This window comes from Oratosquilla oratoria, chromosome 6 (assembly GCF_046742065.1).
Source record: "Oratosquilla oratoria isolate Oo_2021 chromosome 6, ASM4674206v1, whole genome shotgun sequence".
Taxonomy (NCBI): Eukaryota; Metazoa; Arthropoda; class Malacostraca; order Stomatopoda; family Squillidae; genus Oratosquilla; species Oratosquilla oratoria.
Window position 1 is genome coordinate 37,034,677 of NC_134782.1, and position 20,357 is coordinate 37,055,033.

Below are 20,357 nucleotides of genomic sequence, written 5' to 3' on the forward strand. Positions count from 1 at the left end.
GGAAAGCTGTTCTTTTTCAGATCTCTTCTATAGCTGTCTTTCTTGATTTTCTTTCCGTGTCCTCTTGTATTTCTATCCCATTTTATTAGATCCTCCCTATCAATAATTTCTATGCCTTTCATGATTCTGTAAATAGTTATCAAATCTCCTCTCTCTTCTTTGCTCTAGTGTCTGTAGCTCAAGTTTTGCTAGTCTCTCTTCATATGATAGTTTTGAGAGTGTTGGTGCTAATCTTGTAATTGCTCTTTGTATTCTTTCAAGTTTTGTTTCTACATTTTTTTTGTACTTGGTGACCACATCGTTGGTGCATATTCCAATCTTGCTCTTATCAAAGTGATTAGTATTTTCTTCGCCATTTCTTCATCCAGGTATGTAAATGCCACTTTGATTGTTCTTATTAAATCATAAGTTTCTCCAAAAATCTTATTTATATGTTTCTCAGGTGACATATTATTCATAATAATGACTCCCAGGTCCTTCTCATTTTCAACTTTTTCTATTCCTTCTTCTCCCAATTTATATGATCCTACTATTCTTTTTTTTGCTGTTTCCAAATTCCATTATACTACACTTTTTAGTATTGAACTCCATCTCCCACTTCCTACTCCATTCTCATACTTTATTGAGATCACTCTGTAGTGACTCACAATCTTCTTCCGTGTTTACTTTTTACAGTTTTGCATCATCTGCAAAGAATCTCATATAACTTTCAATTTCTTCATCCACATCATTAATATATATAGCAAACATTATTGGGGCCAGAACTGTTCCTTGTGGAACACATTACTTCATCCCAATTTGAGTGTTTGTCTCTTATCACTACTCTCATTTTTCTTTCTTGCAAAAAGTCTTCCATACATTTAAGCAGTTTGCCCTTATTCCTCCTTCAGTTTCTAATTTCTTAAAGAACTTCTTATGTGGTACTTAGTCAAAAGCTTTTTTTAGGTCTAGAAATGCACAATCAGCCCATCCATCTCTTTCTTGTATTATATCTATTAGCCTTGAATAGAAACATATGAAATTGGTGATGCATGATCGTCCTTGTCTGAATCCAAATTGCCTTGGATTTAGCACATTGTTTTTTTCCAAATACTTTACCCATCTACTTTTGAAAATTCTTTCACAAATTTTAGCTATTGTACTTGTTAGAGAGACTGGTCTATAGTTGGTAGGGTCCTCTTTATTACGCCCTTTATATATAGGTACTATATTTGCTTTTTTCCAATATTTTGGAACTTCTCCTTCTTTCAAGGAACTGTTTATTATGCTATGTATTTTGTCTGCCAGTTCATTCCTGTATTCTTTCAAAATCCAGTTTGCTATTTCATCTGGTCCATGCGATTTTCTGACATCAAGAATACTCAATTGTTTTATTATTTCATTCTTTGTTACTTCTATTTCTTTCATAGGGGGGACTTTCTCTTCCCATTCAATCTCTCCAAGTTGTTGTTGTTGTTGTTGTCGTTCCCTAGACTGTCTGTCCGAGCAGTCCCGTCTCCCCAAGGAAGGCCACAGCCGAAACTGGGTTTTCCCACAAATCCTTTATAGAGTGTATGTTGTGTTGTTTGCGTGCATGATTGTGTATAATGCAGTCTTCCATTATGTGATATTCTCCCTTGTAAACACTGTCTTGTTTGTCTATGCTTGTTCATAATTTCTGCTATTTCTATTTCCTCTGTGTATTCAACTCCTCCTTGTCTTAATTTCTCTAAATCTTGTTTGTTTTTCAGTTTGTTTACAAATCTGTAAAATAGTTTTGGTTTATCTTTACATTTTCCTATGACATCTTTTTCATATTTTCTCTTTTTCTCTCTGCACACTTCTACATACTCATTTCTATAACAAGTATATATTTTCAATTTTTCAGGTCTTTGGATTTCTTCCATTTGGTCCAGGCTTCATCTCTTTTGTCTTTTAACTCCCTACAACTTTTCTTGTACCAGCACTTTACATATTCTTGTTCTTGTTTTTGTCTTGGGACATACTTTTCCACTCCTTTTTTATAAATTTTGTCAAAATATTCCATTTCTCTTCCACTGTTGTTTCTTCTTTGTATATCCTTCCCCAGTTTTCTTTTTGAAAGAATTCTCTTATTTAAAAAAAAAAAAAAAAAAAAAAAAAATCATTCTTCCTTTTCTATATTGTTAATTTCTTTTCATGTATTTTTCCTCGTTTAGTTCCAGTTCAATCAATATGTGGTCACTTTAACTTATTGGTGTCTTATATTCAATCTTTTCCACTATTTTAGGTTCAGATGTGATTATTAGGTCTAGTCTTGATGGTTCTTCTTCATTTCTATACCTAGTGTTCTCTTGTATACATTGTGTCATTGTATGGTCAATAATCATCTCGAGTAGAACATTTCCCATGAGTTGTCTCCACCCTTTACTGTCATCTCTTCCCAGCAGATTTCTTTGCAATTAAAGTCACCCATCATAACTATTCTTCCTCCATCTTCCATTATCTTATTTAATGTTATCCTTGTGTCTTCTAACATACTTTTATGTTCACTCTCTTCCCACGAGGCTGTTTTTGGAGGCACATAATTTATCCAAACTTTCTGCTCTTCTTATCTGTCTTCCACTTTGATCATAATCATCTCTACTGTATTCTTTCCATATGCGACAGTCATGTTTATATCTTTCTTAGTCAGGAATATAACTCCACCCCCTTGTTTTGTCTCCGTTTCTAATCCAATAATTATATGCATCATGTCCTACACTGTTGGGTGGTAGTGGACCTTTAAATTTTCTTTCTACAATTCCCATTATGTCCGGTTCTTTTTCCTTCAGATAATCATTCAGTTCATTCAATCCTGTTATTAATCTATCTATATTTGTGTAAGACACTCTTAATTTTCTGCTACTTCCATTGTGTTTTCTGTTTCCCTTTTGTTTTTCTTTGGTATGGTCCATCTCCTCACTTTCATATTCACTACTCTCCAATAGAATTTCTCTTTTTCTGTCTCTGTTCTGTTCTCGTTTTTTCTTTCCTCTCTATTCATTTCTCTTTTAATCCATACCTTTTTATATTGTTCACTGTTTGCTAGTTTCCCTGTTTTTGCCAAGATATTCTCCGCTGTCATTTGTGATCTGAATTCAATCTTAATTGGTCTGGTCTTATCTGTACTATATTTTCCGAGTCTATACATCTCTTTAATTTGTTTAATGATTTCAGGTTCATCTTCCTGAACTAATTCTAGTAAACTGCTTCCTTTTTCTTTTTCCTCTTTGATTCTTGTGGTTCTATTAAGATTATACTTCTCTTCCATTCCTAATATAATTATACATTTCTTTTTATCTGCTAAGTCTCTTACTATATTCTCCTGTCTCATCACTTTAATAACTGAGTCTTCAGTTTCTTTCATTTGCTGTTTTATTATGTCAGTAAATGCAACTTTACTGTTCTCTTGGATTTTTTTCCAACCCTGTGCTTCTTTTGGTATGGACTCTTTATTCTCTTTGTTCTTTTTCTTTAATTCCTCATTCTCATCTTTTACTTCTTTTTTACTGTCTTTTTAATTCTTCTATTTCTTTAGTTAGGTTTTTGTTCACCTCTAATTCTTCCAATTATTCAACTCTCTGCACAATCTCTGCCATTTTACCAAACCTACTCTCCCAATGTTCGGTCATTTTATCAAGTTTTTCCTCTAGTCTTTCTAATTGGGGGAGGTTGGTATCCCCCCCCCCCACTCATTGAATCCCTGGACATTATTATCCTCACCTTCCATTGTGCTGCTCTTATCTATATTTCTAATCTTTACATTTTTGTTAATCCCTTCTTCTCCAAAATCATCGGTCCTTCGCTTGTTTACAAGACGCCTGGCCTCCTGGACCAAGTCCTCCCCTTCCTCATTTCCTTCCATTTCCCTCAGTAATCCCTCCCCTTCTTTTTCCTCACCTTCCCACTACACCACGAGCTTTCCCCTTCCCTGTAAATACAATAAGGTACTTCCTTGACTTTGAGATCCACGAAAATTTCACTTTTTCTTCGGAATTCCAATCTTCGCGGGTATGTGAGAAAATAAAAACATTTGCTTTCACTTTTATTAGAAACTAAATTGCATTTCCAACTTAACTTTGGTTTTACAAGTCAACAGGAAAGCATGAATACAAAAACAAATATTACAATATTTTGTTCTGATACAGTTATAACCTATATACAGTATTGTGAAAAAGATATTCAAATATATAAGTGACTGTATTTGTGTGATTCTATACAGGGTTGAAGCTATGCTTAAAGGGTCCCATCTCTGCCTTCACCCATAAATCTTTGACTAAAATTTTTTTTAGGGCTTAAGCTTAAATCTTCCAAAGTCATTTCTGTAGAAAGTTTTCATCCTTCAAACTGTTATTTTATAAATCTTTTACTTATATATATTTTTGTATTTTTGTGGCCTCTTGTTGATCTTTCATCCAATACCAGCAAATTATTTGTCAAATTGTTCTATTATTTTCTCTGACCTAAATATTACTATCATGTCATTTCAACTTCAACTGTATTTTCTATATATAAACAGTGACAACTCACAGTTTATATATCCACCATTTATATAAATACATAATTTTGTATTTATATATATATCAATGACAGATATATAAACCGTAATCCAGTAATATATGACAACTGTTTATATATATAATTTTGTATATACATATATAAATGGCAGATATATAAACAGTGATCCAGTGATATATAAAGAGTCATTCAGGAGGAGCAAGAAAAGAGGGAGGGAGAGGGAGGGATAGGGAGGGAGAGGGTGGATGAGGGTGGAGTGTGTGGGGATGGAATGGGTGAGAAGTTTTAAAGCCTTTATGTTTTGGCTACCTCCCTTGTAAGGGGGAAAAAGCCTTTAATATGTGTATATATATATATAAAGCTTGGTCTAGTTCCAAGACTTTATATTTCTTTGCATTTGAATTTATAAACCATTTATAAACCTTATCTAGTTCTTTTGGCAGCCATTTACAATTCTCCTTCACTTCCTTCATGATCTTGGCATCATTTACAAACAGGTTTGCATAGCTATCTATTTCAACACAAGCTGAACCCATACATGAATTTTAAATGAGGTATAATAATTACAGGTTATGAGACAGGACCCTACAGTTCTTTTCCTGTATATTACATTTACCATATTTTTAGGCATATAATGTGCTAAACAGATATATAAACAAATTAATGGCAATGGCTGCCAAAACAATTGTGGCCTACCAGTTACTTGCTGGACTCTCTGTGATATCAACAATCATAATCCCAGAGCTGCAACATGCAATTAATGACATTCACATAATTTTTGTAGTATGCACGTGTAATGCTCTTGGCCAGCATCACACTTTAATCTCCAGCCCCGCCCATGCTAAATATGGCACACTGAATTATCAATAATCTCTTCTATGTTCAAACTAAGGTTATTTCAAACTTTATTTTGCCATGTTTAGCATGGGAGAAGTAGGAAGGAAACAAGAGCTGCATGGGCTCCCTTACTTCTCCAGTTCTAAATACAGCAAAATTGATTACCAACAACCCCTTTATAATTAAACCAAGGTATATTAACCTTTTATTTTGCTGTGTTTACCAGGGGAGGGGTGGGGGAGAACAAATCATTTTGCCAAAAAGGACCACTGCACATTTAAACTACAAAGATAATGTGTTTGTCACTATAGCATCCACACCATTCTAACACAGGTTTGCTTTTCATATGCTAAAAAAATACCCAGGACAGTGGGCAAGATGCAGGGATGACCCATCATCCAGGAGGAGCCAAGAGAATGGGGAGGGAGGGGGGTGGATAGGGGTGGAGTATGTGTTTGTTTTTTGTTTTGTTTTTTGGCTGCCTCCTTTGTATGGGAGAAAAAGCCCTTGGTATATGTATGTATGTAAAAAAAATACAAACATACAAGATAGGTAGCCAAAGTCAAAAGGCATAATTCCATTCCAACCCATTTCAGATAGGGAGAAATCCCTTTGGGCTATATCAAAATATCATTCACACACAACCACTCCCTAACCCCCCCATCCACTCCCTTCCATGCATCACAGCATCATCCATATACAACCATTCTCCATTCACCCCTATCTTGTCTTCTTCCTTCCTTCCTCAACAGACATTCCCCTCTTTCTCAATGCCACTTTTACCCCATCCATCGATCTCATCCTCAGTTACCCCCTCATGTTCACTCCATCCACTTCTGCCTTCCATACTTCTTTTACTAACCTTTCTTCACTCATACTTTCCATATGTCCAAACCATTCCAATACTCTTTCATCAACCCTATCTCCCATCTCTTTTTCCATCCCTGCTCTCCTCACCTCATTTCTCATTCTATTCAGCCTAGGAACCCCTACCATACTTTTCAGACATTTCGTCTCAAACACATTTAAAATCTTCCCCTCTTATGTTCCATGTTTCTGCACCATACAGTGCTGTCGGCACAATCACCCTTCATACAATCTCCTCTTAGCTATTTCTTACTACACTTTTTAATCCCCCAAGGCATTTACTTGCTACTCTCAATCTACGTCTACCTCCACCTCTACTCCTCCCTTGCCCACCACATGTGCTCCCAAGTGTCTAAAGTTATCCACTTTCTCCAGCCTCTCTCCTTTAATACTCACTTCCAAACTGCTGCCATCCTCTCCCCTTGCATATCACATCACTTTACTTTTACCTTCAATTTTCTCCTCTAGCACACCTTCCCAAACTCCATCACTAACTTCCTTAATATCTCCTCTGATCTTACTACAAGCATAGTGTCATCAGCAAACAACAACTAGCTCATCTCTCATATTTTCCCATTTTCTTTCAATATGTTGTATAAAAGATGTTTGGAGGTCTATTTACAGTACCAGGACTCCTTCAGTGCTGAAACTACCACTCACCTGAGCGGCCTACACAATGCCTAACTTTGAGCATGTAAGGTACAGGGTAGTTTTTTTAAGTGTAAAACCCTAGCCCACTGATTGGGGGGACTTTGCAACATAAAACTGAATCATCATGAACTAATTACATTTTATATGCCTGAAAATATGGTAGGTAAATACAATTAAGTACATACACATTTAAATATCTACTAGCTGTATTTGAGTAGATTATCTGTATATGTGTATTTTGAACAAGACAAAAGTTAATTTTATGAACAGTAATAGAATTTAAATTAATCTTTAATATAAAGAAAAAACTAAGTCACTTTGTCTTATTAATCAAACCTATACACCAGGATAATATTCACAAAACTAATACCATATCTCTTATCCCAACATGATGCATTTTTCTTCTACTGAGTTCAAGACAAGACACTTTTATTCAATTGAAGGTTAATCTTGAGACAATATTATTAAGACACCTGTCACAAATTCACCCCACAGCTGAACAAAATCATATGATCTTTGACACAAAATATGTCACTGTTTAGAAAGGATTAAGCACTGCACATAATGCAAATATAGTACAATTTCATTCAGATGCAGGGTGGATACTGACCTGAATAGGGTCTTCATAAATAACTTGTTAATCTAGCCAGAATCTGCTCCTGAACTGTACAAATAAATTTGTCTGGTAATGAACTCCATACTATGCAAAACACCACTAAAGTAATTTAGTTTACGAGTAGCTTACTTTGTACATATTCAAAATCATCTACATATTCACCTAGACTCCATTAAGCATGAAGGCTTGAAAATGTTTATAATTAGTTGCATGGAGAACAACAAGAAGAGAAAGGCATGGAGGAAAGGAGAATTTTTTTTATACACACACATATATATGCGTGTGTGTGTGTGTGAAGACATCCTGACAGAGGGAAAACACATAAATAGAACAAGAGTTTATTCTTTGACTAAACTAGTCCAAGAATAAACACTTATTTGTTCTATTTGTGTCTTTTCCCTTTGCCTCTTACTCCCACATTATATATATATGTATATGTATACACACACACATTCACATATAGTTTTCATCCAAACCTCCAGTCTCATAAGAGGCACTGGAATGAATTCTGGGACTGTACACAGCTCTCACATCACTGTTACTGCCCAGAATAATTTTTATTCCCAGCCTAGGTCTGAATCTATGTCAAATACATGGGTCAAGAACTCTCCAACGAATGCAAACTGTAAAAATTAGTCAGTGTGCACCAATATGACGAACTTACTTACCACCTCCAACTTCTTAGTTCTGTTGACACATGTCAATCAAAAGGAAACAATGAAAAAAGTATATAATTACCAATCAGTGGCCAGGTGATTAAAGCTTTTAATGATTCACAAGATGTCTTCTTTTAATGATAAACTTTCCTAACTTTACTATATGTACTCATCTCATAATATATGAATGCAGACATTGTTGTTGTTCTTAAATCATTCTGGGGCAGGAAACTGGAGAGAAAACCTGAAAATGTAGAAGAATATGATGAAAAAGAGTGTAATTCTGGTGTGGTACAGCAACTTACTGACCAACCCTTTCTCATGATGACACCTTCATAGATTCTGTTTCACCAAATGTCAGCCAATCATATTCAGGTAAAGATAGGGCTCATGCCAATGTGTCGAGTCTTTTTCAATTGTGGTAATCACTTTACAGACAATAATTACTGCCTTGAGTATCACTGACTGGAAATATGTGGTATACATACATATACCAAGGCTTTTTCCCCCATACAAGGGAGGTAGCCAAAAAGGAAATGGCATAAAATCATTCCCACCCATTCCATCCCTGAATACACTCCACACCCCTCCATCCTCCCTCTCATCTTAGCACCTCCTGGATGACAGGTCATCCCTGCACCTTGTCCACTGTCCTGGGTCAGAAGCAGTGTTGCAAGACACAGCACATCCACAGCAAGGCAGCTTCATTGAATCGGCGACCCCCCCCCTCTCCGTCCCCCCATGCATAAAAGGAGAAGACGGGGAGAAATCCCTTCGGGCTGCGTCAAAATTTGCTCACCCATACTACCTCACCCCCCATCCCCCCGCCAATTCCACCTCATGCATCACAACATCATCCATAAACAACTATTCTCCATTCACCCCTGTCTTCTGTCCTCTCCCGTCCTTCCTCAACAGACATTCCCCTCTTCCCCAAAGCCCCCTTCACCCCATCCATCCATCTCATCCTAGGACGTCCCCTCATGTTCACTCCCTCCACATCTGCCTTCCATACCTCTTTTACTAGTCTTTCTTCACTCATTCTTTCCATGTGTCCAAACCATCCTAATACTCTTTCATCAACCCTATCTCCCAACTCCCTTTCCACCCCTGTTCTCCTCCTCACCTCCTCATTCCTCACTCTATTCAGCCTAGTAACCCCCATCGTACTTCTCAGACACCTCATCTCAAACACATTCAAACTCCTTCTCTATTCCTCTCTTATGTTCCATGTTTCTGCCCCATACAGCTGTTGGCACAATCACTCCTTCATATAGTCTCCTCTTAGCATCCATTCCCAAATGTCTATTCCTCATTACACTCTTCAATCCACCAAGGCATTTACTCGCTTCTCTCAATCTACATTCTACCTCCACCTTCACTCCACCTTTTCCTGCCACATTTGCACCCAAGTATCTAAAACAATTCACTTCCTCCAGTTGCTCTCCCTTAATGCTCACTTCCAGTCTACTGCCACTTGCACCCCTTGTACATCTCATCACCTTATTTTTACCCACATTTATCTTCAGCTTTCTTCTATCACACACTCTCCCAAACTCTGTCACCAACTTCCTCAATCCCTCCTCTGATCCTGCCACAAGCACAGTGTCGTCTGCAAGTAACAGCTGGCTCACCTCCCACTTTTCTCCATTTTCTTTAACCATCTCCAATCCCTTGCCCACTACCCTTGCATTTACCTCTCGCACTACCCCATCCATGTATAAGTTGAACAGCCAGGGCGACATAATGCATCCTTGATGAAGTCCCACCTTTACCTCGAACCACTCACTCTCTCCATTTCTAATCCTGACACATGCTCTACTACTCTCATAAAAACTCTTGACTGCTCCTAGAAGCTTTCCTTCTATCCCGTATATCTGCAAAACCTCCTACAGTGCCTTTTCCAGGTCCATAAAGGCCCAAAAAACATCCTTCCCCTTTCCTATAGCTTTCTCACATATCTGTCTTACCACAAAAATCTGATCTACACAACCTCTACCCATCCTAAATCCACACTGTTCCTCACCAATTACTCCTTCTGTTCCTCTCCTAATCCTCTCAATCAAGATCCTCCCATAAGCCTTCCCAACTACACTTAACAAGCTAATCCCTCTGAAACTACTACATTCACACTTGTCCCCTTTTCCCTTGTAAAGTGGAACTATACAGGCACTCCTCCAGTCCTCCAGCACTCTACCCTCTCTCCAGCAAACATTAAATAACCTCACCAGCCAGTCCACCATCACTGTACCTCCTTTTTTTAGACATTCTGCATGGCATCCATCCAGACCAGGTGCCTTTCCTGCTTTCATCATCTTAACAACTGTCTTCACTTAATTCTTCCTTATTTCTCCTCCATTTTCCTCACTCATCACGGTAATTTTCTTAGCATTTCCCACTGCAACTATCTTTCCCCCCCTATACTCCTTCACATTTAGCAACTCCCTAAAATATTCTGCCCATCTTCCTCTTACTGCCTTCTCTTCCATTATCATCTCTCCATCTGCACCTTTTACCTTTTCTTCTCTACTTGATTCGCCTCCTCTTCCTCTCTTAATTTCTTTCCAAAACATCTTTTTATTACTTTCAAAATTTTCTGTCATACTCTTACCCCATTTCACATCTGCTCTCCTCTTTGCCTCCTTTACCTTGTGCTTTACTTCTCTTTTCTTTTCTTTGTACCTCTCATATGACTCCCTCGTCCTATTTTGTAACCAATCTGTGAAAGCTCGCTTCTTCTCATCTACAACCTTCTTTGTTTCCTCATCCCACCATTCACTACCCTTCCGTCTATTTCCTCCTGTCCTTCTTGTTTCACACACCATCTTTGCACACTTTGTGACTCCCTCCTTGAACCATCCCCATTCCTTCTCCACACCTAGCTCTACTCTATCCTTCACTCCCTCCCACTCCTCCTTCAGCTTCTTCTTGTACTCCTTCTCCTTTTCATTTAAAGAGTTCACTCTAAGCACCTCCCTACCTTTTGTTCCTTTCCTCTTCCTCCATCTATCCTCCACTCTCAACTTACCTTCCACCAAAAAATTATCTGATATTCCCCTACCCTCTCCCCTTAGCACATGTACCTCCTTAACTCTTCCTATCATAATCCTATTTACCACTACATAGTTAATTAATGCTCTATCTACCACCCTTCCCTCCACCACCCTCTCCCATGTGTACTTATGCTTGACTTTCTTCTGATACACTGTATTTGCTATCATAAACTCTCTTTCTAGATATATTTCCACCATCAACTCTCCACTACCATTCTTTCCTTGAACTCCACATTTCCCAACCTCTCCATCAATTGGATTATTTCCTACTCTAGCATTAAGGTCTCCCAGTACTATTACATTGATATTTCTCCCTAATTCCTCTATGCACTCATTTAAATCTATCCAAAAAGCCTCCCTTTCTTCTACACTCTTCTCACTGCCAGGCCCATATGCACTTACAAAAACCCACATCTCCTTTCCTAGCTTCACCTTCATCCACATTATCCTTGAGGAAACCTCCTTCCACTCCAATACACTTTTACCTATCTCTTCACTTACTAGTACAGCCACCCCTTCCCTCCCTCGCCCTCTCTTCACTCCTGATAACCTCCCACTTACATTCCCAATCTTACACTCGCCCTTCCCTTTCAGCTTAGTTTCACTCAAAGCCAACACATCCATCTTTCTTCTCACAAACATACTACCTATCTCTTCCCTTTTACTCTCATCTGTGCCACATCCATGCACATTAAAAGACCCAAACCTTAGGGTGCTGGTCGGAAAACTCCCAGACCCTCTTATGCCTTTGCTTTTTCTTTTAGGAATGTCCCCTGTGGGGCTACAAGGAGAAGGATGCCTAGTCCCAATCCCCGTCCCTTTCTTCTCGCCTCTTATGATCCAAGTGGGATTACTTGGTGGCAGTATTCTTTTTCCCCACCACAGTTGGTAATGGTCTTTATATCTTTATTACAACTCTTTGTGAAGAAACTTTCGACTGTTGTTTGACTGTTTCTACCTCAATGGTTGAAAGTAGTAGGAAAGGTTGCTGGTTGTCAGTTCTCCACATGTGAAAAGGTGGAAAATATATATTTGAACCTGATAAAGAGCTCAAATTATTGCTGATTTTATTTTGGCTAATTCTAATCTTACCAAGCCAGAGACTGGGCCTCATATTGCAAGGGTTAAAAGCATGCAAGGTCAATGTGTAGGATTGGTTGCTTTTCAAAGGTATCAAGGCCGATAATTGCAAATTTACTCCAAGCATGCATACATTTGAAGGTGGACATGGGAACTACATATCCAGAATAGATAATATACATTAGGGTGGAACAAACGAAATAAGGTGTAAGGAGTGCATGTTAATAAAATTTAGTTATTCAGTCCTGTGGCAGATGTTCAAAGAGTATAATATTTCAATAAATGATAATGCTATTCAAAATAATTAAACGCAATAACGCATTCAACCAATTCTTGCCTCAAGTTTCACTAAGTGGAAAACCTGCAGCCCCACTGGCTAACAACTGTCCTTAGAACCTCTCACAAATCTTTGTGGAAAAAAACTTGACTACTGTCTGTGTTGTATCAATGTGGGACTGTTTCAATGTCACCAGCTCAAAGTGTTAGGGAGAGGAAAGCAGTTGCCAGTTACCAGCTCTCCATGTGTGAAAAAATGTAAGAAATATAATTAAAGCTAATAGAGAGAACTTGGACCCAGTCCAGAGACTGAGATGCAGGCCTTCAGATGGAGGTGAGGGGGTTGATAGGTTTTGAAAAAGAACAGGTTTGCTGTCCATTTTGCAAGACCACCACATGCAGATACCTGTCACTGGTTACAATTACATTGAAAAGACAGGATACCATATCATTAACTTCAATCTTGTAAAACTACAATGATATTTGATGATCCAATTTAACATTAATATCAATATAGTTGTGGTGTATGGGGGGGATGGGGGGGTGAGGGAGTATGTGTGAATGATATTTTGAGGCAGCCTAAAGGGATTTCTCCCCATCTTCTCTTTTTCTGTATGAGAAGATGGACAAGTGGGGTCACCGATTAAATGAAGCAGCCTTGTTGTGGATGTACTTGCTACATTGCTTCTGACCCAGGGCAGTGGGAGAGATGAAGGGATGACCCATCACCCAGGAGGAGCCAAGAAAAGAGGGAGGGAGGGGTGGTGAATGGGAGTGGAATATGTGGGGATGAAATGAGTGGGAGTGGATTTATGCTTTTGACTTTGGCTACCTCCATTGTACAGGGGAAAAAGCGCTTGGTATGTGTATGTATGTTTCAATATAGTTATGAAGAAAAATACCATACAATATAAACATACCTCAGATCATTTAGCTTTGATCCATTTCACGTCTTCCTTCTGTTGCAATATATTTCTGTAGATTGCCTGTAATGTATGGTGTATCCAATTCTTCCCTATTCTTCCGCTTTATACCAGTGTTGTTATCAAACATAAAATTTGGACAGTTTGGTGGCGTGGTAGGTGCATCACTAAATTCATTTGAAGTCACACTGCATGATGACTGGCTATTACATCCATTCATAATATCATTAGCTTGCTGGATAATATTATCATCCTGTCAAGATGGAAAAGGGAGACAAGGAAAAAATGAATCATATACTATATATATATATATATACATATATCAATCCCATATAACTGTTTTAATAGTTTGCATAAACAACTCCCTACAGGATTTGAATCATAGGCTATGCCTCAAGTGGCTAGGATACTGTGTAGCTGGGAGTGTCCTAGCCTCATGATGCCAGCGGCCAGCCTAGAGCTCAAAGCCCATAGGTAGGGTCATTTAATCATACATCAATGTTACCCCAGATCTCTCTTGTAGAGATCCATGGTCCCTAGGTAAGCAGCAGCAGCCACAAGATTAGCGTCTAAGTCACTCAAGGAAGACATATCATGTTCTTGTCTGGATATGGTTAGGATAGGGTAGTGTAAGGTGAGGTTTCAGTGTCTTCTATGTGATGTTTGCATCTGGTGCAGTTTGTTTCTGTGGTCAAACCCATTTTGCATTGGTATTGTCTTAACCTCTTCCATATGAGGATGCCTACATAGGCATCATGAGGCATGAGTAGGTATACAAGGATACAGGTGTTGGCATCCTGATTATATTTATTTAGTGGTTGTAATTGAGTGACCCCAAGATTCTGTGAACTGGCTTGATCACGTTTTCTGTGTTTATTATTACTCAGAGCAAAAGAGATAAGTAAATCATTGTGCATCAGGCATCTGATGCAGAACACGAGAATTTGGCTTGTATTGAAAAGGTTATGAGCTAGATGGTAACCTGAACATAGTCAGGTTTGTGTAATTCTTGTTTCTCTCAGGAGAGATTTTTCTGTGGGGCTAATGCCTGATGGAATATGATGGTGGGTGTTCAGTCTTGGAGTGCTTGATTTGTGATCTGAAGTGTGAATGTATAAAAGAAAAATAGATTAGCCAGTACCCTGTCTGGGGTATTGGCTGCATGTTATTGTGGCAAAGTAGCATGCAGTTGATACTTTGGGTCTATATGGGGTGCCCCTACGGACCAGGCCACACATCATTTTGTCTGTGATCGAGGAAGACTCTGTTCATAGAGAAATGATGCCACTTTTATTATACTACGACTGTCCCTGTTATGCTGTCCCCCAACCCCTTGATACTGTCTTGTACAATTTCTCTGAATATTCATTTCCTTTTTTTGCCTACCCTGTGGTGGGGGAAAAGAATGCTGCCACCAAGTCTTCCCACTTGAGTCGTAAAAGGCAACAAAAAACAGGACGGGGGTTAGGATCAGGATTCCTGCCCCCTGGGAAAAAAAAAAAAAAAAAGAGAGAGGTAAAGGCATAAGAGGGTCTAGGAGTTTTCCAACCAGTACCCTAAGGTTTAGGTCCTTTAAATGTACATGGATGTGGTACAGACGAGAGTAAATGGGAAGAAATAGGCAGTATGTTTGTGAGAAGAAAGATGGATGTGTTGCCTTCGAGTGAAACTAAATTGAAAGGGAGGGGTGAGTGTGAGTTTGGGAGTGTAGTTGGGAGGTTCTCAGAAGTCAAGAGGGGAAGAGGGAGAGAAGGGGTGGCTATACTAGTAAGTGAAGAGATAGGTAAGCGTGTAGTGGAGTGGAGGGGAGTTTCTTCAAGATAAATGTAGATGAAGGTGAAGCTAGGAAGGGAGATGTGGCTTTTTGTAAGTGTGTATGGGCCTGGTAGTGAGAAGAGTGTAGAGCAAAGGGGGGCATTTGGGTACATTTACAGGAGTGCATAGAGGGATTAGGGAGAAATGTCAATGTAGTTGTATTGGGAGACCTTAATGCTAGGGTAGGAAATGAACCAATAGATGGGGTGGTTGGGAAGTATGGAGTTCCAGGTAAAAATCATAGTGGAGAATTGATGGTGGAGATATGCCTCGAAAGAGAGTCGATGATAGCAAATACAGTGTTTAAGAAGAAATTCAAGCATAAGTACACATGGGAGAGGGTGGTGGATAGAACGTTAACCTCTTCCATACGGTGCCGCCTACGTAGGCGGCATGAGGAGCAAGTGGATACACGAGGCTGCCATATCGGCGTCTTGATTATATTTATTGTAGTTGTCCCTGCGTAACTGACATACTCTCTAAACTGGCTTCATCACATTTTCTATGGTTATCAAAATTCATGGGTGAAAGAGAGAACGATCAATATAAGCGGTGACTATTTTTTATGGTGCGAGTATTATGACGCAACATCGTACGTCTGGCAGCTAATGCTGCCCACGAGATTTTGGCCTGGAGTGAAGTGGTTAATGGACTATATAGTGGTGAACAGGAGTATGGTAGGAAGAGTTAAGATTGTACATGTTTTAAGGGGAGAGAGTGGGGGAATATCAGATCATTTCCTGGTGGAAGGTAAATCAAGAGCGGAGAATAGGTGGAGAAAGAGGAAAAGGGCAGAAGGTAGGGAGGTACTTAGAGTGAACTGCTTAAATGAGAAAGAAAAGGAGAATGAGTATAAGAAGCTGAGAGAGGAGTGGGAGGGAGTGAAGGATAGAGTAGAACTAGGAATGGAGGAGGAATGGGGATGGTTCAAGGAGGGAGTCATAAGGTGTGCAAAGATGGTATGTGGAACAAGGAGGGTGGGAGGAAATAGAAAGAAGGGTAGTGAATGGTGGGATGAGGAAGCAAAGAAGGGTGTAGAAGAGAAGAAGCAGGCCTTCATAGATTGGCTACAAATTACAATGAGGGAATTGTATGAGAGGTACAAAGTAAAGAGAAAGGAAGTCAAGCTTAGGTTAAAGGAGGCAAAGAGGAGAGCAGATATGAAATGGGGTAAGAGCATGACAGAAAATTTTGAAAGTAATAAAAAGATGTTTTGGAAAGAAATTAAAAGAGGAAGAGGAGGCGAATCAAGTGGAGAGGAAAAGGTAAAAGGTGCAGATGGAGAGATGATAATGGAAGAGAAGGCAGTGACAGGAAGGTAGGCAGAGTATTTTAGGGAGTTGCTAAATGTGAAGGAGGATAGGGAGGGAAAGGTAGTTGCAGTGGGAAGCACTAAGAAAATGAGAGTGATGAGTGAGGAAAATAGAGGAGAAATAGGGAAAGATGAAGTGAAAGCAGCTGTTAAAATGATGAGAGCAGGTAAGGCATCTGGGTTGGATGGATGCCATGCAGAATGTCTGAAAAAAGGAGGTACAGTTATGGTGGACTGGCTGGTGAGGTTATTTAATGTTTGTTTAAGAGAGGGTAGAGTGCCGGAGGACTGGAGGAGTGCCTGTATAGTTCCACTTTGCAAGGGAAAAGGGGACAAGTGTGCTTGTAGTAGTTTCAGCGGGCTCAGCTTGTTGAGTGTAGTTGGGAAGGCTTATGGGAGGGTCTTGATTGAAAGGATTAGGAGAGGAACAGAGGGAGTAATTGGTGAGGAACAGTGTGGTTTTAGGACAGGTAGGGGTTGTGTAGATCAGATTTTTGTGGTAAGACAGATATGTGAGAAAGCTATAGGAAAAGGTAAAGATGTTTTTTGGGCTTTTATGGATTTGGAAAAGGCTTACAACAGGGTAGACAGGAAAGCACTGTGGGAGGTATTGCAAATATATGGGATAGGAAGAAAGCTGTTAAGAGCAGTCAAGAGTTTTTATGAGAGTAGTAGAGCTTGTGTTAGGGTTAGAAATGGAGAGAGTGAATGGTATGAGGTAAAAGTGGGATGTGTTATGTCACCCTGGCTGTTCAATCTATACATGGATGGGGTGGTGCAAGAGGTGAATGCAAGGGTAGTGGGTCGGGGTTGGAGACGGTTAAAGAAAATGGAGAAAAGTGGGAAATAAGCCAGTTGTTGTTTGCTGGGCCTGAAAAAGGCTTTTGACAAGGTGCTGCACAGAAGTTTAATGTGGAATTTGGAAAACATTGGACTTAAAGAGAGCACACTTGAATGCTAGCATCTATAATGTTTCTTATCTATCTAAACATGACAAATAGCTATTCTACTATAGATGATGCAAAGATCATGAGAAGAGTAAAAAACAAGGAGGACTACCAGCTGTAGCAAAATGATCAAGACACAATTCACCAGGAGCTTCAAAAAATAAATAAAAACAAAATAAATAAATAAGTAAATAAGTAATAGAAATGGGCAATAGCTCAAAATGACTATCAGTGAACTATTCCTTGGAAAGCAAATCCATTACAAGATATATAATCCATGAGAGAGAGAGAGAGATAGAGAGGAGAGAGAAACATAGAAAAAGAGAGAAACATAGAAATAGAAAGAGAGAAACATACAGAGAGAGAGAATTTAATCATGATTATCTATTACTATCTAATCTATTAATTAACTTTAGTGGGATCCCTACCTGCATCCAACGATGGTTGAGAACTTGGTCAATAGTATACCTTTCTTTAGGATCGACAACAAGCAATTTGGTGATAAGGTCCTTAGCTTCATCACTAACATTTGCAAAAATTTTTGGATGAAAAGAAAATTTGGCTTCCAGTATTTGCCTTGCTGCTGAACCCTTTTCAGTATCAGAAAATGGAGGATATCCACCCAAGCTGTGGGCAAAAAGGAGCAAATGTATACAAAAAATTATCTACATCAAGTGAAACTGGCTTATCACAAAGCCTCTAAAAATAATAATCATTTCAACCCTACTAACCATATAAAGAGTATGATGCCCAAACTCCAAAGATCTACAGCTTTAGTATAAGGATTTCTGCATGCTTGAACAGCGATGAGTTCAGGGGCTTGATAAAGAAGTGTTCCACAGAATGTGTGCATCAATGATTCCTCAATAAGCAATTTAGAAAGACCAAAATCTGCTATCTTGATACATGTTGAATCTTCATCAGATGCAAGTAAAATGTTTTCAGGCTGAAATGTAAAGAAGAATTGCAGTTTCAAGTGCCACAACTGCAACAGCTTATCCATTCATTACGACACTTTTCTTTAGTTTTAGCTGCCAGAAAGCAGTGGCTATCTATCTATATGCAGTGAGACCTCTCATTAACGGACGTTAATTAGCTGTGTTTGCAATGTTTTCGGTGTTTTTGTTGTTATTTAGTGCGTGCAATCACTATGCCACCCAAAAACCACTCCAAATTAACGGATTATTCACATCAACGGACACCGTTACCCCCCTATTAGTCCGTTAATGAGAGGTAGTACTGTACCAAAAGGCCTCTTCCACTTTCTAAGGGAGGTAGCCAGCCAAAACATGTGCATACCCTTCACCCATTCTACACCAATTTATTTCCCTTTTATCTCAGTGACCATCTCTATCCCCCATAAAGGGGGGTAGCCACCCAAACCCATCCATCACACCACCCACTGTTTCTCTCATCTTAGCTCTTCATGGATGAAGAGTAATCCTTGTCTCCTGTGTACTGCCCCCATCACAGTGGCATATATACATATATATACCAAAGGCTTTTTCCACCTTACAAGGGAGGCAGCCAAAAAACAATGACATAAAATCCACACCCACCCATTCCATCCCCACATACTCCACTCCTATTCACCCCCCTCTCTTCCTCTTATCTTGGCTCTTCTTGAATGATGGGTCATCCCTGCATCTTGCCCATCACAGTGGCACCCCCTTGAAAAGGATAGGACTTGGTTAATGCAACAAGTGAAACTAAAAAAAATTAAATTAATATATAATCTATTTTCATGCAACTCCAAAGCAACTTATACCCATAAATGACACTAATTCTAACCATACACTAAAACAGCACCAATAAAGAAATGGCCCACAAAGAGATGTCAATTGCCCTAAATACAACTACACAGAAAACACAAGGGCACTTTATACACTTGTCTACACCCACTCATTCAAGGCAACACAAAATCCCTTCATTGAGTGATTTATGGCCTAAACTGATGACTGTAGTCAGTTTCCTGAGAGCTGTAGGTCTCCAGCAAGATAGAACATGGGCAACAGACTGACTGCTTGGTACATTAAGGTAGTATTTACAGGACTAGATTATCAACTGTTTTAAAACAGAGGAGCATCTGCAACATAATGATCTAGTATAAAAATAAATATATACAGAAAGAATAAGTTGTGGATGTACTGTATATTTCTTTATGCATACATACATAAACAAGGAAATGGTAAAGAGAATACTAGTTACACTGATAAGACCAAAATTAGAATATGCAGCATCACTATGGACACCCAGTACAATAAAAAACATAAAGAAACTAGAAAGAATTCAAAGAGCATTGACAAAGATGGCACCAACACTTAGCAAGTTGACATACGAACAAAGATTGGACAAACTAAACTTACTAACTCTGGAGCAAAGAAGAGAAAGAGGCAATTTGATAACCATCTACAGAATTATGAAAGGGATGGAAATCCTTGATAGGGATGATCTACTTAAATGGGACAGAAGAAATACAAGAGGACACGAGAAGAAACTTAAGAAGGACAGTTACAGAAGAGATTTGAAAAAGAACAGCTTTCCATAGAGTAATAGATACATGGAATAAATTGAAAGAGAAAACAGTGAGTGCTAAAACTTTACATGATTTTAAGAAAGAACTGGATGCGGGAAGATACAACTGCAGGTCACTACAAGCATAGCTCTTCTCTTGCAAAATACAACCAGGTAAAACTAGGTAAATACATACACATACACCAAGGGCTTTTTTTCCCTTGTAAGGGGGAAAAAGCCCTTAGTTGGATGTATAAAAAAATATATCCGTCTGGGGTATTGGTTGCTTGTT

General features: G+C 38.8%; 1 protein-coding gene across 3 annotated transcripts in view; it reads right to left on the reverse strand.

Moving 5' to 3' along the window:
• Positions 1–6,737: 6,737 nt before the first annotated feature.
• The window catches only part of LOC143026397 (serine/threonine-protein kinase Chk2-like), a 32,556-nt gene continuing 18,936 nt past the window's right edge, over positions 6,738–20,357 (reverse strand). For all 3 annotated transcript variants that reach the window (XM_076186698.1, XM_076186697.1, XM_076186696.1), the window contains 4 exons: positions 18,283–18,497; positions 17,980–18,178; positions 13,475–13,730; positions 6,738–8,389 (listed from right to left, as the gene is read on the reverse strand). In XM_076186698.1, the coding sequence (XP_076042813.1) occupies positions 13,485–13,730; positions 17,980–18,178; positions 18,283–18,497 (660 nt within the window). In that variant the 3' untranslated portion in view covers positions 6,738–8,389; positions 13,475–13,484. The remainder of the gene's footprint in view (positions 8,390–13,474; positions 13,731–17,979; positions 18,179–18,282; positions 18,498–20,357) is intronic.